We start from the raw sequence: 18,832 nt of genomic DNA, 5'->3' as shown, positions 1-18,832 counted from the left end.
TTTTTTTCATCCGCATATATTCTTTACTCCCCCCTCACACCCCCTGCCCGCTCTAACACAGACAAAACCTCCCTCTTCCCAGATTCCCCGGCTTACCCGACGACGAGGAGGCGGGTCTCGACTGCGGCTTCCTCATCATGACGGCAGACCAGATCAAGGACATCTTCGAGCCCGTGGTCAAGGAAGTATGCGACCTCGTCCGGGGCCAAGTCGACAACCTCCGCACCAAGGGCGCCGTCGTCTCCGGCATCGTGCTCGTCGGCGGCTTCGGGCAAAGCGACTACCTCTACCGCCGCCTCAAACTGCACTTCGCCAGCGCCGCGCCCCCGCCCTACACCGAGCGCCCCACGCACGCGAACATGGCCGCGCCGCAAGACGAGGCGTCCATCGAGGTCATGCAGCCGGTATACGCATGGACGGCGGTGGTCCGGGGCGCCGTGCTGCGCGGGGTGGAAGGCAGCATGGTGATCTCGCGCAAGGCGCGGATGCACTACGGCACGTCGTACGCGACCGTCTACGACGAGGCGAAGCACTCGGTCAGCGAGCGCTACTGGTCGCCGCTGTGGGAGCGGTGGATGGTCTCGGACCGCATGCAGTGGCACATCGCCAAGGGGCAGGCCATCTCCCCGTCCTCGCCCATCGCGTTCCACTACACCCGCAACTTCCGCCCCGGCCAGAGCTTGGTCGTCACGGATGACCTCATCGCCTGCGCCGCGGACGAGCCGCCGGCCGCGTATACCCGCGACCTCCTCGTGTCGGTGTGCACCCTGACCACCGACCTCAGTGCTGTGCCGCGTAGTCTTTTCACGCGGTTGACGACTACGCGCGGCGTGGAGTTTGATAACCTTGATTTCACTCTGGAGATGATTGTTGATAGCGCCGGGTTGGGGTTCGAGCTGAAGGTGGACGGGGTGCGGTACGGTCGGGTCGAGGCTGAATTCCACTAGAGGGACAAAGAGAAGAGACCACGAGACTTTATGAAGGCGTAGCTTAGAGTGTTGTACTCTTGTTGGACTGTAGAGGGCCGTTACACAGGTCCATTGATGTGTATAAGCGAGTCATTACAATAACAGAAAACGGGGCCTCTCTGGGTCGAATGATGGGATATCATGTGGTGTCAACGGCATCACGATATAGAATTGGTTCCCTCACCAACTTTGAGGCGTAAACAAGCCACAAGGCCGTTTGAAGCGCCTTGCTCAAGTGTGATTTCTGTTCATAATTTCTCTCGGCCACTTGTGAATGACGGTCCCTACCTTCGTTTTCAACCCTTGTACTAAGAGCTATGGGAGCAGTGGTTTTTACGGGCATAAGTATCATTCAGGGGTATAAGTTCTCGTATAACCAAATCTGCCAGGTCTGAATACTCCGAGTGCAAGACCAAGTACCGCCTGTCCAAGTATAAGTAAGAAGACACCAAAGAGCATGCATAACATAACGATGGTTAAACAACGCTGTCCAACCCAGAATCTCCCAGAGCCATACGAAGTACAAGTTGTGTGGTGGTACTGATCAGCCACCTCGTGGGACAACCAACGTATGCTGTGGCCAAGGTAGCTCACACAACGAAGGCCCCTTTTCACCTTCCAGCCCTTCGCAAAGGGGGGGACTCCAGCCCTCAGCTCAAATGTGTCCACGCCTCCCCCCCACCGCACCCGCACGCCGACTCCTCCCCGTCCTTCCGTCTCCCCGTGCTCTTTTCCGCCGCCTCTCCTCTTTTTGCAGGTCATCCTCCACCCCCATCGCCCGCTCAGGGACAGGAGGCCGCCACCCAGCCGGGTAAATCCCCTCCGGACACGGCGCCTCGCGGATCCCCCGCTCCCTGTCGTACGCCTCCCGGGTAATAAGGCGCTCGCCCCAGAGATGGTCCAGCATCCAGAAGTCCGGACGGCGGTGTTGGTGCAGCGCGGCGGCCAGGAGAGACGACGCGACGGCGGCCCCGCCTCCGCCCCCGGCGACGCCTCCCCAGAGGGCGGCGTCGCTGACGTGGTTGCGGATATGGGCCATGCGGTTGTAGAAGTTGCGGGCCCGGTCGCCGCCGTTGCTGGGGTGGTTGGCGTCGAAGAGGAAGTCGTCGCACCACCAGCAGCTGCAGCGGGGCGGGAGCTTGTGGTGGAGGTGGAGGGAGGACATGTGGTCGATGTACTGGTTCAGTCCCAGCTCGTCGGCCGGGAAGGTCGTGGGGCAGCCGGTGTAGCGGGAGAATTCGCAGGGGAGGAAGGGCGAGGGGGGGTGGGCTGCGTCGCCTTGGGGTGGTGGAGTGGCGTGAGAGGCGTGAGAGGCGTGGAGGAGGTATAGGTCGAAAGGGTCGAGGCCGTGGGGCTGGGTGGAGGGTGCTTCGGAGAGGGCATACACGGTCGGCGTGTTCAAGCCGGCAGCAGGGTGCGTTGTGAAGATGCTGGAGGTGCGAGAAATGTCGGTTGGACTCGAGGAGACGGAGGAGGTATCCGACCAGAGATTGACGTTGCGGGGGGTCTCTGCGTCGTGAAAAGAGCCTGAGGAGTGTCGGTAAGGGGTGGACTCTGGCACGGGTGTGCGTTGGAAAGATTGGTCGAAGACGTCGAGGTAGGCGTGCATTCTGTGCACTCCACGATTCTGGCTTGCGAAGCTCCTCATGATGACTGAGAGCCAAAAAAGAAGAAGTGAAGACGGAGGGGAAAAGAACGATAGCAACAAGCTGCAGTAAGTGTGCAGCGATGATCCTCTCCAGGAGGTGAAGTGAGATTGGAAAGTCAAGTGTCGAGCACAAGTCGGAGAGGAAAACGGGTGCTCTCAGAGAAGGGTATATATATATATATATATATACCTTATATACATATACATTTAAATATATATTGATACAGGTATTCAAGAGTAACGCTTGGAGGCACGTCGACGAGACGACGGTGCCATGCAGATGGATGTTGGAGGTGGTATCTTTATCTTTAGGTGCAGGGAGGGGTGCAGATCCAAAAAGACCCTAGCTACCTTGGTCTTTCAGAGAGGAACTGGGCAAGGGAAAGCAGAAGAGAAGAGATATCTAAAAGAGCACGGATATGAAAGAGGGGTTCGGGTAGGCTCTACAACGTGCGCCGACTCAACAGCGATAGCCACGAAACGGAGAACAGACCGACCAACACGAGGGACTACCTAAGCTATCAGACAGCCGAGAGCGTCACTCTGAAGCAGACTAGATGCTGACGGCGTATGCAGCAGCTATACACTTGCATGTGGATGCTGATCTAGATACGCACGTCACCCGAAGAAGGTGGGAAGGGGGCGGGGGCCTACGGGGAATGGCTTCTTCTCCCTCTTTCTCTCTGCGCTTGCTGGCTGCAAATGTGCGAGACTGCGGGGAGTATGGCGGGAGCACATTCCATTCCCCGGAGGGTGACCGAGGAGTAGCTGTTTTGTTTCCCGGGTGGTGGGCGGCGGGCGGCGGGAGAGATCTGTTCAAGTCGACTGCTGTTTGTTCCTCTTTTTTTCGAGTCACTTGCTGTGACCGTCTGCATTGCCTGTTAGTCGGAGCGGGACCGCCTTATCAAGGAGCCTCTCCGTCTCTGTTAAAGAAAGAGACTCGATATATAAGACTCTCGAGTCAGAATCCACTTGGTAACTGACGGGACTCTCAGGTTGGACGAGAATATGCGGATGTTACAACTGCAATGTCTCGCTACTTGACAGCTGCTAGGAAATCGAGGCATGTTCTGTGGTATATGTTTGACTGTTTTTCTCCCCATAACTGAGTTGTTGATTGCTCGTGGTTTGCAATGTGAAAGATTCAAGGCTCCGTGGTGGGTGGCGACATGGTCACGATCGATACATCAAGTACCGTATCAGCATTGTCGGAACACACAAGGTCTATGATTGGTCATTGTAATTGTGGCTTAAATTGCCCCGCAAACAACACCAGTACACGTAGTACATGCTTAGGTAAGGTAGGGTAAGGTACAATGCATTGTACTTCACTCTGTGAGATGTTACCCCGGGGGTGCATCCACGAACGGGCCTGTAGCAGCCGTGAGAGACTCTGTCTTGTTGCAAAATGTGAGCTCCTCGGATTTGGGGAAACGCAGCGCAGAGACTCGTACGCTGGCTGAATCCTCGTTTATGTGTCGATACCGTACCTCGCTGAGCTCCTTTGGCGTCGTTGATTATTCTTCTCACTGGCCAAGCTGCCATCTTGGATTGCCGCAACGATGAGACGAAAATCAAAATCCAGGGGACTTTTATCCAGAAATACTTGCTCGCTAATGGTCTCCATGAGTAACCGTCCCTCCCAGAAGACATGCGGGCTCCGCTAACGCCGGCCGATGACGACTGTCCTTCCTCTGCTCAAGCGACGGTTCCATCGGCATTTCGCGGGTCTTGGCACGCTCCGCAGCCTGCTTCCTGTTTTCCTCGAGGATCGTGTCCAAAGCGTCCCCGATCTGTTTCAGGCGTTTATCCTTCCCCCAATCAAGGATGTTCCGGACCTGCTTGCGAAAGTTCTTGAAATGCTCCGGGCTCGACAGCAGGAAAGCATCGACCCGTCGCATATAATGCCGCAGATTCTCTTCCTTCCACGATACGTACATCTGGGCCGTATTGTTCTCCACAGCGATGGAGTAGGACAAGTTGTCGACTCGGTGCACGCTCTGATGCTCTCGAAGCGCGACGTTCAGCTGGTCGGCAGCGTTGACGCAAGCTGCCGAAGCGCCCGCACACTGATTCGCAGCCACCCAGAGATCGCCGCCCGTACCCCCGGCCGCTTTGAATTCGACGACGAAGAAGGGAAACCTAAGGCCTTGCGTCGCAATCGGATAGTCCACGTATTGTGGGTGGATCATGCCGTGAGCTACGAACTGCGCATCCGTAAACGCTTCTCGTCCATCCCCCGAATATCCATAAAGCCTGTCAGGCTTCGGCTGACTCACTCTGTGGTGGGCTCCAGGGATGGCAGGAACGAGAGGTTGAGACATGAGTGAATTAGAGCTGCTCGCCAGACCCGTGTCCAGGCCATAGGTTGGGTCGACCTTGGTGTCCGGAAGTATTGTTCGATCCAGAAACCTCGCCACGTCGTCCTCGTTGCACCCATCTGCGAGATAGCACACTCCGTCCATGGCCCGCCTCAGTTCATCGGACGACAACTCGGGGGAGTCCCGCTGCGCACGTAACATGCTATTGATATGACCGGATACCGCGTCCGGTAGGGGAGTGTTGTACCGTTGGATCTCCATGCCATTCGATCTCAGGTTATTTTGGCGGTAGTTCAAATGGCGAACACCGGAGGATGGACTGGAAGCACCAGATACCACACTATTGTTCCCTGGGCTGGGTCGACGCGACCGCGACCCAGCAGAACTCGGCGTCGGTGGCACTGGCACCGCGTACCCATCGGCATCCCGTGTGGAAGGCATGTCGGGCGCCGATCTCGTGGACTGTCTTGGAACCGGGCTGCTGTCCGAACGGTGCAGATGGCTATCCGATCGGCAGTGCGCCTCTCGGTCCGACCCGACGGATTCGAGCCACTCGAAAACAAAGGCGTGGACAGGCTCGGGATGGCTGGGATGAATCCAAGGGGCGGGATCGACCAAGTCTTTGAGAAACGAGGCGTACGACTGTTGAGGAGGATGCTTAGGCGCTGGCTGTTGCAGAGTCGCCTGCCCACGGTCTCCGTTAGTCCTTACTCGTCAGCTTGTGGTGTGGGGGGGGGAGCGTTGCTGGTTATACCTTGACGATCTGCCCTGCCTTCTGGTCCTGGATTCCCGACTGATGTGCGTCTGTCTGCTCTAATCGAGTTCTCTTCGCGGGTAGCGGGTCAATCCCGGAAGTCGTAAGACGCCTCTTCGTAGATTGTGACGGGGTGACTGGAGACTGGTCTCTGGGGTTCTGCGGAAGTTCTGTGTCCGGTGAGTTGGTCTGTTCTTCTAGTGTGGGGAGACATCAATATTCATACCTGTATCCGTGCTTGCGATAGCGTCTAGCAGCTCTTCTTGCAAGGCCTTCGATATTTTGATCCGAGAGCGGCAGACCCGCGTTTTTGACACTCCGCTGTTCATGGCGAGGAACCTGTGATTGATGGTGCAAAGGCGAGGGAATTTATTTATATCGGTGGGTTCGGGCGACGGATGCCCTGAAAAAGGGTCGCAACGTCGTTCGCGTTGGCCCTACGCTACGGTCGAGGTAGGTCTCGTTGTTGGCTTGGCGCAACGAATAACCAGGCAGCCAACTTACTAGGCCGGCTAAGACTGACTGGTTGGCCGTCGGAGGCCGTGCTTACTCGGCATCTCATGTGTGTTGGTGGCAGTTTGGAACCATTGACAGGATTGGCGACCTATTCGTTTACGGCGGAGGACGACCATGTTGGTTTGGTGTTGGTTGTGTGAAGTCTGGCCGAGAAAGGAGAAGGCCGCCGGCCTGGTGTTGGAGGATACGTTATGTATGCGCCCGTCTAATTCTGGGTACGTACTCTATCGAGCTTCCCGGAATTACCGTAAGGCCGCAAAATATGGGGCGGCTCGAAATGATTGCTTATTGTGCTTTATACCTACCTAGGGGTGCGGGGAGAGTCCTAAAAAAGTAACTCCACCTTATAAGGTATTATAAGCTAGTATACGAGGAACCAAACCCTTCGATGGTATTCGGTGGAAGGGGTTTCCCGCGATGGTATGCATGAGGAATTCTCGACTTTGTGTAGCCTTCTGGATGGGAGCAGAGGTGCATTGCAGAAACGCCGGGCCACCGGTCCGGGAGAACCGAAGAGCAGTGAAGGATGGGCAAAGAAAGCCGTCATCTCATTTCACTTCATTACCTGGGATGAATAGCGAGCGCTTCATCACTCAGGACTGCACAGGACTCTCGCCTTGGCAATGACGTTCCGATATTGTAGATGCCCGCCCGTTTCGTCTCCGCGCTTGATGATGCCAGGGAACGTGACGCAGCAAATATCCCGCCGCGACAACGTCTCCTCGTCCTCTCCGCCAATGTCCTCCATCGTCGAACCATCAAACATGGTCTCCTGGTGAGGCAGGATTTCCGGCATGTGAATGTCGAAAACGGCCTTCTGGACGGCCAGGAGACGCGAGAGTTCGATGGCGCTCACGACTTGCACCCTTAGGGCCTGGTCGCGAGATTCCGTAGACTTGACATCTGCGATGCCATCCAGAATCCTGTTTAGTCGCGTAATAACCCCCTGGATCACCGCTTCTGTTTCTTCCTGCATCTTGATGTCTCCTTCACGCCGAAGGAGGGAAAGGGTCGACGACCGCCATTGATTCAGCGTCTCTTGCGAACCTGCAGGAGATGAACCGAGTTTAGTCAGTCTGCCAGACTCCTCTCTACGTCCCCTTTCTTGGGGGCGACATAGGCGCGTACCGTAAGATAGAAGCGTTTGCTCCACGTATCGAAACCCCCGGGCCTGGTCCTTGGTGAGACCGACATAGTAAGAATCGAACACCATATCCACCAGAACCCGCGAAACGAGAGACAGAAGGAAGTGCACTTTGGCTGTGAAGACTAGCTCCTCGCACATGGGCACCAGCCTCTCCACCTCATACCGCACCTCGTCATCGGCGCTGGATAGGTCTGTAACCAGTCAGCTGTCACCATGTTCTCTCCCCCCAAAGCGGCCACTCACCAATCTTAGCCCGCCTAAAATGCACAATAACCCAATTCTGCAGCCCATTCCCCAGCTTCGCCATGCCATCCCCAAAAACCTCATCCGATGTCGCCGCCTGGCCATCCGTGCGGGTGCTCGAGCTCACGAACGCCTTCAGCCCGCGGACCTGCGCCCGCAAGCCAACACTCTCGCGCTCCTTCTCCGCAACCTGCCGCCGCAGCGCCTCGGCCTCGGCCCCGAGGAACCCCAGCTCGCCCTCGACCGCCGCCAGCCGTCCCTGCCAGGCCGTGGCCGCGTCGCACTCGGCGTGCGCCAGCCGCTCGAGTTGGCGCGAGAACTCCGTCTCCATGACCCCCAGCTCGCGTTCCAGCTGGCCGATTCGCTGGTCCTTGTCGCGCAGGAGGGCGGCCGTCGCTGCGGCGGAGGCTGAGGTTGGTTTCGCCGGACCGCTGCCGCTGCCGCTGCCGCCGCCGCTGCTCTTGCTGTCGGGCCTCCTGCTGTCTCGGCCCGTGGGCGGGCTGTTTTCCCGCTCTTTCAATCCATGTTCGTTATTGTTATTATGGGAGCTTCCTTCGACGAATCCTCGGTCGTCCGTGCTTGGGCCGCTGGTCGCGTTCGAGCATCCGAGCTGGGCGCGCGGAGGAGGGGCTATGATGGCGACGTTGTTGACATCCTGGCCGGTCGAGGATGGAGGGGACGGAACGGAGGAGGTGATGAGAACGTGGGTAGCAGAGCCACAGTCCGAGTTTTTGGCAGTTCCGGCCCCAGGAGGTGAGGCCATAGAGGACGAGGATGCAGATGCGGCAGCGTGGACTCCGCGGCGTTTCTGGGACACCGCCGAAGTGCGGGATGTCTTTTTATCTTTCGTCATTAGGACGGATCGACGTCGTGTGGCGCCGACCCCCGCATGGTGGACGCACCGTTTAGACTCGTTCAATTGCGGTTAAAGTGTCCCGTTTCGTGGCGGCGCACTCGGCGGATCGTCTTCATGTCAGCTTTACTCCCTTGATTGTGGTTGCCCGGGACCTACGGAGTCGGAGGTTTGGGTGATGTGACAGCATCCGGGTAGATGCATGTGCTGAAGTCATATGACGCGAGCGGGATATGCAGATTTCAGGGGCTACGAACGCTAAGGTACCGCCCCTGTGCTAAGGTAAGGTACCTGGAGGAACTGCGCACACAACCCACCTCATCAATAAGCATCGTGGTTTTCTAGAATTGGCGACAGGAAGTCGTGATGAATAGGCAAATAATATGAAGCACCCTCTCACGCAGGCGTCGTTAACTGCCCTGCCCCCTGATCTCCCCTGGTCAGAGCTCAAAATTCAATCTCAGCTTCCAACTCATACGCCGCCTCATCCTCCCCTTCCACGGCCTTAGCCCCCATTCGACAAATCGCAATCCTCTCCAGCGGGACGTCCTCCATCCAGACATGCCCATCATACCGATCCAGCACCTCGCGCGCATCCACCGTCAACCGCCTCCCTCTCCCCCGCCTCCCGCCGTTCCGGACGTAGACCGTGTTCACCACAGTAGCATGTAGCAACAACGGCCGGTCCTCGGCCACCATGACGCCCGCTTCCAAGAACGGCGCGCGTAGCCCCTCGCAGAACGCCAGCAACACACCCTGCGGGTCCACGGGCGGGACGTACAACACCGCCGCCTGGCGCGCCTGCTGCATGGAATAAAGTCCGCGTAAGGTGAGGGAGAGCGACGTCAGCTGCGGGTTGTCCGTGTTGTTGCCCGATGATGTTGTCTCCAACACTGTCTCCGACGCTGTCACCGTCACCGCCCCGGCACCTCCCGTCTCGGCAGCCACCTTGGCCGTCGTTGATGCCGCCGCAAGCGGAGTGGTCTCCGACAGGGGCCTGATGCCCGCGAGGATCTCGCGCGGTTTCAGGCTGCGAAGCACAGAGACGGCTTTCTCGATCCCCTCGGCGTCCGGGAGGCTCATCATACCCAGTGTGAGGTGCAACGTGCCGAGCGGCCTCACGGCATCGTGGGGGATAGCGGACTGGACGGAGGGCCCCGTGACGTCGGCACGGAACGCTGCTAGGGCCCGTGCAAGATGTGGTCTGGATGACGGTGTCACTAGGGGGATGCACAAAAAGTGCGTGAACGGAGGAGGTCTGGTGGTGGGTCGCGGAGGCATTTTAGTTGCAGCCTCGAGTTGATGCATCCACGAAATGGTATTCTAAGGTAAGTTGAGAAGAGTCCTTGGACTGCCCTGTTTCGCGCGTAACTACCTCGTGTTCCAAATCCGCGAGAGAGTGGAATCCCGAAACGAGATGATCATTGTAACACGGGTGCAGCAAAGCCTAGTGGCGGAGCACAGTCGAGCACTGCCTGGCTTGAGAGGGAAGTGATTGATTGATGGTTGTGCTGCGACGGCTTTGGTCCAGGGCCTCATCCTTCGGGACTCTCGCCTCGAAAGAGACATATGAGTACTTCCCTAATCGGATATCTTTATATGTCGTCTTAATGCGTCTTCTTCGTGAGTAGCATCCCCACGTGACTCTAAGCACGTACCTCTGTAGGAATGGGCACCACCCCTTCAGGAACCGTAACCCGCCAGTGCCCGAGTCATCGCTCCTTTACAAAGTCAAAATGGTGCTTTAGCATCCCTCGCCCCAAGCCACACTATACGAGCGGCGATGCCATCAGTTCCTACGATCTCAATGCTTCCAGGGATCAGTCATGGGCGGAGTAGAATATCCTCCCCAGGTCGCACCTGGGGAGCACCACTTCGACCTATGCTCAAATTCGACTTAGCAGACACGAGAGTATGCAAAGTCTCCCGCCTTGGACCAACTTCTCTGGGTAAGGTCGGCCGTAAGAACGCTTTGTCGCATTCGGAAATTCGATCGGCATGCACGAAGCTGAGGTCTAGGGCGGCATCTACTAGGGCGGCATCTATGGAGAGAAATATACCTCTGGAATTATTTCTCGGCTGCTGAGTTTGAAGCTGCGCGGGTTCCCGTGTGTAGGACAACCAAGCAGGCGATAAATTACTCCACCAATAAGATATTCCCCACAAGGCAGTAGGACATGGAGAAAGAACCGCAGGTCATCATCAACCCAGCCCCATCCATCCTCGGGGAAGAGACGAAGGCCCCCGTATCAATCTTCTTGGCGCATTGACAGATGCTCTTGAACCGGTAGTCGGTTGACCCAACTCTGCTTACGACTAGTGTGGTGTAGGTATAAAGCTGATTCAAGACCGGAAAACCCATAACACGAGTGGTTTCGGGCCTCGAGGTTGAAAGGGGGCGCTCTGTTGGCCCCCTTCCCAAACTGCCCAAGACCTTCATTTTTTTTCCTTCACCCCGTCTGAGACACAAGGGGGCGTCGGGGACGATGTCGGTAGTCATACTCCTTGAAGTATTGCGGTGGCTCGAAGTATAGAGGCTGGCTAATTATCGGTCTTGTCACTCTTGTCCGCCGTGTCAGTCTTATCGCTCTCGTCCGTTTTGTCGATTTTGTCGATTTTGTCGACTTTGTCGACTTTGTCGACTTTGTCCACTTCGTCCACTTCGTCTATTTCATCAGTCGTATCAGCCTTGTCCACCTCGTCGGTCTTATCGCTGTCCTCGGCGACGGGGCTGCCGTAAAACTTCTTCAAGGCCCTCTCGCAGTTATCATATTCCGTCCTGAGTGTCTTGAGTGTTTCCCCGATCCGCTTCAGACACAACTCGTCGTCGTCCACACTGGATCCGTCCTCCTTCTGCTTCTTTCCGTAGCGCTGAATCTTCTCGCAACTGTCGCGGACATGGACGAGCCCCAGGGTCGCCGAAGAACCCTTAAGGAAGTGGCCGAGCTGTGAAAGCTCGTGGAGCTCTTTGTTTTCCCTGCAGTATCGAAGGAACGAACCAATGTCAGACATGCCCACAAGCGCGCAGAAAAGCGCAACCCGTAAATAATCTCCCACTCACAGTGCTGTTTCCATTGTCTCGAAGGTCTCCTCGGCCTGCTCAAAGAAGCCAAACACGATGGATCGGCTGAACTCGCGTTCATCGTCGTCGTCCATTTCCAGGATCTGCTCGAAAGTCGTCGAGTCGACGCTATCGCCTAATTGGGGGAGAGCGGGCGCTCCATCGTCGATCTGGAAATTCCGGGATGGCATGTGAGTAGTTTGGTCACCTAGGCGGGCGCTGGCAGAGAGACGTACCTTGGTCTCGGCGGGCATGATGACAGGTGCTACGCTTCAGGCTTCCTTTTTTTTTTTTTTTTGTAGTGGTTGTTATAATAAATCACCGGGGTATCTCTGATGGTTGTTTGAAAGGCAAGCCAGGTTATCCGCCTGGACGGGTTGCGGAGAGGGCTGTCATGATATGTGGTTAGAGCGCCCAGGACAAAAGGCGTAGACGATGTTCGAGCGGCGATTTGGGCGAAGCGACTCTTGGACATAAACCAACAGAAGATAATACAAATATACCGTACAGGTGCGTCGACGTTGTTGGTTGGTGGGTTGGTTGGGGGCAAAAGGGGGGAGGAGGTAACCTTACCAGCCGGGATGGTTCTCTCGAGCTTGAAGACTGTGGTTGGAAATTCACGACACTGAACAAAAGAAACAATGAACAAGGTAAATACTGGAGTACTGGGTTGTGAATTTCAGATGGATCAAGAGAGGTCCCCGAAATAAGAGAGGTGATAACTGGTGTGATGTGTAAGGGTATACGATGGCAAATAGACTTGCCGTCGCGAAAGGGAGGGGGAAGAGTCTTGATGGCGGGGTTAACAGCCTGTGGTTGATATAATCCACTGGTGGGGTAATCTGATAATAAGGTGCTGCAGGGAGGGAACGGGATGCACGAATAGCTTTATGCTGGACAGCGGGAGAGCTGGGCCCGCGAGAGGATGCTATTCAACGTGCCCGAGCAGAAATGAAGGACATGTTGGCGGTACTTCGTAGAACAAGGACGAGAAGGAGGAGGGGATTGGGAAAACGGCATGATACCCCAAGAGGCAAACCCCCCCAAAAAAGACTCGAGGAAAGCACGACGGATTATTGATTCGATTATGAGAGGAAGGACCCTTTGAACCCTGTTTCTCGCAGGAGGGGCAACTGAGCGCCCACGGGATAGGCAGGTACCAAGGCGGGGTTCATGCTCCATCGGCGCATTTGAGCAAATACTTCGTACTTGAGAAAATGGGATTTCGATGCGAGGAAGCATCGTGCTTTGAATGGGAGACGGTGCATGGGGGAGCCTCGAAGGGAACATAGAAGTATGTGAACAGATCAATCGCACGTACCTCGGACTTTGCAGAAGATTGTCTCAATATCGGGTCTCCTTGAGCAAGATGGGCAGAGGAATAAAGCTCGGTATTCGGGTAAATGACCAGAGCCAGTGACGTACGGCAGGGCTGGATTTCCCCCAGCAGTCAAATGAAGAGTTAAGCTGCGTCGCACTCGGTCACGATCCTTGCTGGTTGGTTGTTGACGGATACTCGGGTAGGAGTGATGCCAACGGATGACGTTGCTGGCGTGAGAATTTGCGATCCGGTAATTACCTCTAGGGTAGCTGATGGCTAGGCACAAGTAGCAAAAAGTCCACGCCTCGTGGAAGAGAAATGGGGAAAGGAGGTAATTAATTAGGGGAGGGGAAAAGGAAAAAGGTCAACACGGCTCCAGCCCGAATGGAAGCGCCCGAGGCTGGGTGGTTGAGATGTTCCGACTACCTATACCTTTAGGAATATCTTTTAGCACATTCCATTTTCGGGGGACGCCTCCTCCTTCAAATCACCGTACGTTGTACCGTGCCTATCGCTCTGATGGCAGGTTTTGCGGTCCTTCCCCAAGGTACGCGCTTCTTCTTCTGCCTCGTACCTGTCCAAGCTTTCGGGGGGTGTGATGGGATGTTTGCGGTACTTCGCATTTGGGGGCACAGTATCTCTACAGTATTTTCTTCGATAGGAGGTGATTCGAGTGACGTGTGGCGGAATCCGTCTCCACACCTTGCATCATTCCGTACGCTGTCTACCCTGGTCTCTCGACTTTTGGTCCCACTTTGTCCCCACGAAAGGGTCCATCCCGCTCCACCCGACGACCCCACCTCACCGTTCATACTGTGCCTGCTGTTCGAAGCACAGCTGCGAAGTACATATGTACTTCGCAATGACTTGGTGCTCCGTATGATCCCTACCCGATTTTCAGTTCTCTCTTCTACTCTAACGCGTTCCTGCTATCCTTTCTCTCCTGCTTTGTAGTTTCCTAGGGTCTGGGTTCTAGAACAACCATTCTGTCGATCTCTTTCCTTGTCTACCATGTTTCTTACGGAATACCTCAGGTCCAAACAACCACGGAGCTCTTTTCCGACTATTCCAACACCGTCCAACACTGCTGCAGCGCCATCCCCGTGCACCCCCGACCCCCGTGAGGCCCATAGTCCGCGCCTGGGAGGGGGGATCTGCCCCTTGCTCCTTGGCGCTGTGGGAATACCTCAAAAACGGTACACTAGGTACGGCTCTGATAGGTGAAACACTGGCAGGAGTCCCCGAGTACCCTAGGCTACCTTACCTATCGAGGTCCCGCAATCTTCTTCTTGTTACGGTACCTTACCTTAAGGTACGTATAACAACGAAGATACGGCGGAATGCCTCATATATTCTTCTGTGTCCGGCTCCCCGAACTCCCTCGTCGCAATGGGCATTGGAAGACGCTGCATTTGGATCCCGGTTTTCTCACTGTTCCTCCCGCATAAGACGGTGCCGGTTCACTCTCAGTCCCCTCACACGCCGTCCACGACGATTAATATCTCTTCGGTTCTACTCGTTTTCGAAAGAGGGGAGACATAAGCTAATAATTACAAAACGGTGGCTGATTGTGCGCCAGCGTAGCGTGTAGTCGTTGCCTCTGTGCGATCGGATGTGGGGTAGCTAGGGTATTTATCCCTACGTCATAACCTGGACCTGAAATACTTCGTACGACGTACTTACAAAGACAGCAACAGTCTCATGCTGAGTTCGGGCGTCGCAACACGATAAACTGACGGACCTACAAAAGTTTCGTAGCACGCGTCCTTCGCACATACCGAGTACATGCTGCCCACGCCTCCTATAGCATCTGAATTGCTTGACGAACCGGTGGCGTGGTATTGGCTCCGAAGATCACATATCCCGAAATCGTACGAATACGGCTTCAGAAGCGGTGACAGACTCGAAACATCCCTCTTTTTCCACAGAGGCATCTCTTTGTTAATCGTCTCTTGGAAAGGCTGAACTATGACCACCACAATGTGTCAGGAACATTTCTATTGTCATCCCCGACCTCACGACCGACCTCACAACCAGTCGTGGAACGCATCTCATAACCACAAATAGGCAGAACCCCTTTCTCGTTCGGACGTTCATTTCAGGCATCACTTGGCAAAACTCGTCCGATGGTCTTCAGCTACGGAACAAGCAAATCATACGAGGTCTTAAGACATCGTCCAACAGTCCAGTGGCACGAGCCTTCGTTTCCACTCCCCCAGTTTCTTAGCCCAGGGGGGCAAAAACCGGTTTTTCCTCCTCCCCCTCACATCTTGACTTGGGTCCCACGACAACAAAAGAAGAGAAACATGCGCTTTGGAACCTTCCAGAATCACTTATAGGGCGAGATCAGTGTAAAAGAAGGTCGACATCAGGCCAGATATTATAGGTATTTTGGGTTCCTACCGGGGAGAGGAGGGAAGGGAGGGGGGCGGTGGAGATAGGTCAGAGCTCGAACAGAGGATTTTGGCCTGACCAGAGCCAGGACAGAATATTTCTGTCGACATAATGCTCTAAGACTGTCGACAGACTGACCAGTTATCGGGCTCTGACTCCCAAACCCCCAAACCCGGGTAGGTTTAAAGCACGACCTTCCGTGAACACGATCCCACGTGCAGCCGCAAACCCGGATTCCTGTGAACGCCAGGATCAAGAACGCAAAAACGCAACGGAAAAAAACCACAACATGCCCTGGCGTCGGCACGGAGCTTTGGCTTTCTGCTTGGCTAGCCGTAGCGCAACAAGACTCCCACCAATTAAGAAGCTCCCGTTAATCAGGTAAGCTAGTGTACCATCCATACACATTGAGTGGCCCCTTCTCCTTAGGTTGGAGCGAACTCAAAATGTCATGCAGTGTTGATCTGTGGTCTAGAAGCATCCAAAAGGAAATGCCCCGTTGGCGGTTTGCTCCAAGCCCACATTCCTTGCTTGTATGACCTGAGTTTTGGCCGTACGGAGTGATGACGGGCACGCTGACCCTCGTTCCCCAACACCTGGCTGATATGGAGTGGTTGCCCTTGTTGAAGGTCCTAAGTGCCCTTTCCCGAAGGAACGGGAACTGATGAACTTGGGTTTGTCGGCCCGGCCCGAGTCCGGATCCCGGGCTCGCAAGTCCCTTGCTCGGAGGTAGAGGCCGGCCAGAATGTCTATGGGAAAGGCGTCGATGGGCGTTGTAGCTGTCGAAAGACGGGACTAGCCCAAAAAAAAAAAAAGGGTCCGTAATAACAAGTAATTTTGTTTCTCCTTCACAGCAAGACTTTGCAAGCCACGCTCAACAGCCAGGCGGCATCGTGCCATCCTCCCTGGTTGGGATCGGGGGGCGGGATCAGTTCTTTGGGAGAATTTGTCACGCCCTCAAAGTGCCGAGATGAGGTGCTCGTCCAGGCGTCGCGTCGTTCATCCACCTCCCCTTCAGCGTCGTCATCGTCACTCGTGTCGGAATCTTCCGGGTTTTCTTCCACCGAGAACAAGGACAACCCGAACCACAAGCTGCGGCCGGCGCCCTCCGCCTTGACGAGCTTTCGCACGGTCGCCTCGTCGTCCTTGTCGGGGTCCTGTCCCATGGCCTCCAACCGGTCCTCGGGATTGACGAAATCAGGGCCCTGGTCATATTCGTCTCCGAGTGCCTGATCACGGTCGAAGTAAGCCTCGTCCAGACTTTGGCCCTCGAGAGACACCATCCCCCGACCGCGGGAGGCGACCCGGCTGGCGGGCCGGCTCCCATGCCGGCTCCCACGCGTCGAGCGACCGCCATCCACCACCCCTTCGACGAGATCCACCACGCTGCTCCTCCGGGTCATCAGGTCGCGGTCCCGCGCGAGCTCCCTCTCCAGAACCGCCTCGTCGGCCTCGTCATCGCGCAGGGCGACGAGACTCGTCGAGCTCTCGCGCGAGGTGAGCCACATCTGGCCCTTGTATTCCCTTGCCTCGGCGCTCAGCACGATACCGGCGCGGAGGAGCCAGTCGTCGTCGTCGCGCGGGATACCGTTGCCGTCGTTGCGAGCACGGCGGGTCGGGGTCGTGGCGCCGGAAACGGCTTTCCGTCGGGTAGAGCTGGAGGACGCGTCATGGTGGTGGTCGGCAACGGCAAGGTGGCAGGCCGACTTGCTCTTGGGGAGCTGGGCGTCCGTTATGGAAGCGCGCCGCGATGAACGTGAGCGGGAGCGGGAGGTCGAGGGGAAGGTCGGTGGACGGGCGAGGATGCTGGGGGTTGTCGGGGCGGACTTGCCCTGGATGTACGAGGTGCTGCGGACGGGGGGCACGTAAGAGAACTCGGCGTCGTCGCTGAAGGGTAGCTTGGGAGTAAGCGGGGCGAGGGTTAGATGATTGAGGCTGGTGCTAGAGCGGTTCTTTCTGCGACTGTGGTGCTGCTTGTATGCTTCGTCCATGGTTGCCGCCAATGAAGTATTAATCGGTGACTTGGGCCAGACAGTGCCGTTCTGAGTCAAGTCAATTGGGGTACACGCGATGAATGTTCGCAAAAAAAGAAGAGAACTGGTAAGAACGAATGGAAGGGAACGCTCAGTGAAAAAGAAAGAAGAAAATGCAAGCACACGAGGGCAGATAGTCCGATAATGGAGTCAACGAGGCGAGTTGCGGTGTCGGGATCAACGAAGGGAGAAAGAAATCGGACCAGCTCCTTTATTATCGCCTCACAAGACGGACTGGGTACCTTGATTGTGGATACGGAAGTGCACGGACCAAGACCTAGACCCAGCCGCGGATCTTAGTTCTTAGGGGGGTTTACCGAGCAAGAGCCGATGCCGGTGAGGAACGGTTTGAAATGGCTTGTGACTTGCTGACCGGTCTTGAACCCACGAGTGTCTGTGATTTGTTAATAAGGTAGTAGCGTACTTAAAGTTCATTTTTAAGGACCGGACCTTAGCTGTGTACTGCATGCAGTTGACCAGACATGAATCCAGCACGTCATATATCTGACAATTATACCACCGTGGAGGCCTGTCTGGTGCGACTGGCAGCATACCGGAACCGGGGAGTGGCGCCGCGGCTCCACCAAGTGTTGACCAGATGAAAGAGTATTAGGTACCTAGGTAGTGGTGTCAAGGCATCACCGAGAGGAAGCAGGTCCCCACGGCGTACCATTCACAAGTATCACTTTCAACGAATCTGTCTTCGGCCGCTCTTGATTCTTCGGTCATGACTGTTCCTGAAATCAAGGGTCGACATATTTGGATGACTGCTCATCTCATGTGAATCGGGCCATCAAGAATGAGCCTTGGCCAGATATATACGTGTACCAAGGTGGGTAAACTGCCCGTCTGCAGCAAACAGAAATGGTATGTATGATCGTACCTGTACACCTCCCCCAGGGGTTTAAAGGTTAGCTCGTGAATTCGCCCCACATCCTATCAATCATTGGATTAGCCTGCCGATCCGTACTTTTCCACCTATATCATATAGATAGGTACAAAGACATATGACGATCTTGAGGATTATCTTAGGACTACCCTAGTGGTGATAGTAGTGATAGTGGGGATAGTGGGGATAGTAGGGATAGTGGCGAGATCTAGTAAGTATAGGTACTTATGAAGGGTGATAGGTCTTATATATTTGGATGCAGATGTACTTCACAGGGATCCCTGTTATCCGTAACCAATCATATTCGTTTGTATTCGCGCTAACCTTTAAACCCTGGTAGAGGCGTACCTGCGAGGGCTTGGATCGTCCTTGAGAAAATCACGAAAGAATATGTGGGGATTCTAAAAGTTCAGATCTGTAGCCTACCTTAGATCACAGCTGTTCGATGAGACGCACTCGTCGATGTCGATCATAAGCTTCTACATCCAACTCTCTTACGGTTACGTCTTTGCATATTCAGCGAGAGAAATCCTTTTTGCTGTGAAGGTGATGCCCATAACTTTTTCCTTTCCACGAGATATCTTGGTAGAATGTACCAATGTCTGAACTTGCCTCGGGTCCACATTTTGGGTGACCAGTGTTATGTCAAGAGCTCACTGTACGAAGGAGGTATCTCATTAAGGT

General features: G+C 55.3%; 8 protein-coding genes across 8 annotated transcripts in view; 1 reads left to right on the top strand and 7 right to left on the bottom strand.

Moving 5' to 3' along the window:
• The window catches only part of SODALDRAFT_336949 (actin-like ATPase domain-containing protein), a gene marked incomplete at both ends in the record, with an annotated part of 2,270 nt that extends 1,323 nt beyond the window's left edge, over window positions 1–947 (top strand). Inside the window, one exon of the mRNA XM_028612635.1 lies at window positions 83–947. Within this exon, the coding sequence (XP_028471540.1) occupies window positions 83–947 (865 nt within the window). The remainder of the gene's footprint in view (window positions 1–82) is intronic.
• A 346-nt stretch (window positions 948–1,293) lies between these two features.
• SODALDRAFT_327948 (hypothetical protein) lies at window positions 1,294–2,793 on the bottom strand. Its single transcript, XM_028610564.1, has one exon. The coding sequence runs from the start codon at window positions 2,575–2,577 to the stop codon at window positions 1,624–1,626; it is 954 nt and encodes a 317-aa protein (XP_028471539.1). The 5' UTR covers window positions 2,578–2,793; the 3' UTR covers window positions 1,294–1,623.
• Window positions 2,794–3,878: 1,085 nt separating this feature from the next.
• On the bottom strand, window positions 3,879–6,170 carry SODALDRAFT_46249 (hypothetical protein). The gene is made up of 3 exons (XM_028615392.1): window positions 5,918–6,170; window positions 5,692–5,861; window positions 3,879–5,606 (listed from the first exon to the last, which is right to left on the bottom strand). Exons 1-3 carry the CDS (start codon window positions 6,018–6,020, stop codon window positions 4,230–4,232), a joined length of 1,650 nt encoding a protein of 549 aa, XP_028471538.1. The 5' UTR covers window positions 6,021–6,170; the 3' UTR covers window positions 3,879–4,229.
• Window positions 6,171–6,473: 303 nt separating this feature from the next.
• SODALDRAFT_327945 (hypothetical protein) lies at window positions 6,474–8,617 on the bottom strand. Its single transcript, XM_028610563.1, has 3 exons — window positions 7,598–8,617; window positions 7,336–7,545; window positions 6,474–7,254 (listed from the first exon to the last, which is right to left on the bottom strand). Exons 1-3 carry the CDS (start codon window positions 8,358–8,360, stop codon window positions 6,797–6,799), a joined length of 1,431 nt encoding a protein of 476 aa, XP_028471537.1. The 5' UTR covers window positions 8,361–8,617; the 3' UTR covers window positions 6,474–6,796.
• A 280-nt stretch (window positions 8,618–8,897) lies between these two features.
• SODALDRAFT_320123 (hypothetical protein) lies at window positions 8,898–9,731 on the bottom strand (the record flags this gene model as incomplete). Its single annotated transcript, XM_028609504.1, has 1 exon — window positions 8,898–9,731. One exon carries the CDS (start codon window positions 9,729–9,731, stop codon window positions 8,898–8,900), a length of 834 nt encoding a protein of 277 aa, XP_028471536.1.
• A 1,260-nt stretch (window positions 9,732–10,991) lies between these two features.
• On the bottom strand, window positions 10,992–11,765 carry SODALDRAFT_320122 (histidine-phosphotransfer domain, HPT domain-containing protein; the record flags this gene model as incomplete). The annotated part of the gene is made up of 3 exons (XM_028609503.1): window positions 10,992–11,427; window positions 11,512–11,681; window positions 11,748–11,765. 3 exons carry the CDS (start codon window positions 11,763–11,765, stop codon window positions 10,992–10,994), a joined length of 624 nt encoding a protein of 207 aa, XP_028471535.1.
• Window positions 11,766–11,787: 22 nt separating this feature from the next.
• SODALDRAFT_46335 (hypothetical protein) lies at window positions 11,788–13,047 on the bottom strand. Its single transcript, XM_028615393.1, has 3 exons — window positions 12,937–13,047; window positions 12,411–12,838; window positions 11,788–12,332 (listed from the first exon to the last, which is right to left on the bottom strand). The coding sequence occupies exons 2-3, from the start codon at window positions 12,799–12,801 to the stop codon at window positions 11,917–11,919; spliced, it is 807 nt and encodes a 268-aa protein (XP_028471534.1). The 5' UTR covers window positions 12,802–12,838; window positions 12,937–13,047; the 3' UTR covers window positions 11,788–11,916.
• A 2,048-nt stretch (window positions 13,048–15,095) lies between these two features.
• Window positions 15,096–18,621, bottom strand: SODALDRAFT_375867 (hypothetical protein; the record flags this gene model as incomplete). The annotated part of the gene is made up of 13 exons (XM_028614774.1): window positions 15,096–15,106; window positions 15,236–15,342; window positions 15,434–15,463; window positions 15,622–15,826; window positions 15,889–16,021; window positions 16,087–17,268; window positions 17,385–17,468; window positions 17,577–17,636; window positions 17,710–17,837; window positions 17,937–18,026; window positions 18,088–18,108; window positions 18,497–18,516; window positions 18,605–18,621. The coding sequence occupies 13 exons, from the start codon at window positions 18,619–18,621 to the stop codon at window positions 15,096–15,098; spliced, it is 2,088 nt and encodes a 695-aa protein (XP_028471533.1).
• Between the last annotated feature and the right edge of the window lie 211 nt (window positions 18,622–18,832).

Source organism: Sodiomyces alkalinus (genome assembly GCF_003711515.1).
Source record: "Sodiomyces alkalinus F11 unplaced genomic scaffold SODALscaffold_1, whole genome shotgun sequence".
Taxonomy (NCBI): Eukaryota; Fungi; Ascomycota; class Sordariomycetes; order Glomerellales; family Plectosphaerellaceae; genus Sodiomyces; species Sodiomyces alkalinus.
The sequence above is the reverse complement of the archived record's forward strand: the minus strand, read 5'-3'. Positions and strand labels throughout refer to the sequence as shown.

What these genes read in the sequence shown, in the direction of transcription:
- SODALDRAFT_327948 (XM_028610564.1), bottom strand. Translation starts at nt 2,577, where the DNA reads ATGCACGCCTACCTCGACGTCTTCGACCAATCTTTCCAACGCACACCC.
- SODALDRAFT_46249 (XM_028615392.1), bottom strand. Translation starts at nt 6,020, where the DNA reads ATGAACAGCGGAGTGTCAAAAACGCGGGTCTGCCGCTCTCGGATCAAA. An exon ending in TATCGCAAGCACGGATACAG is followed by an intron (nt 5,862 to 5,917) that starts GTATGAATATTG and finishes CACCGGACACAG; the next exon opens with AACTTCCGCAGAACCCCAGA. An exon ending in AGGCAGGGCAGATCGTCAAG is followed by an intron (nt 5,607 to 5,691) that starts GTATAACCAGCA and finishes ACTCTGCAACAG; the next exon opens with CCAGCGCCTAAGCATCCTCC.
- SODALDRAFT_327945 (XM_028610563.1), bottom strand. Translation starts at nt 8,360, where the DNA reads ATGGCCTCACCTCCTGGGGCCGGAACTGCCAAAAACTCGGACTGTGGC. An exon ending in TTTTAGGCGGGCTAAGATTG is followed by an intron (nt 7,546 to 7,597) that starts GTGAGTGGCCGC and finishes GACTGGTTACAG; the next exon opens with ACCTATCCAGCGCCGATGAC. An exon ending in GCAAACGCTTCTATCTTACG is followed by an intron (nt 7,255 to 7,335) that starts GTACGCGCCTAT and finishes CATCTCCTGCAG; the next exon opens with GTTCGCAAGAGACGCTGAAT.
- SODALDRAFT_46335 (XM_028615393.1), bottom strand. Translation starts at nt 12,801, where the DNA reads ATGTTCCCTTCGAGGCTCCCCCATGCACCGTCTCCCATTCAAAGCACG. An exon ending in GCGGGCCCAGCTCTCCCGCT is followed by an intron (nt 12,333 to 12,410) that starts GTCCAGCATAAA and finishes CCAGTGGATTAT; the next exon opens with ATCAACCACAGGCTGTTAAC.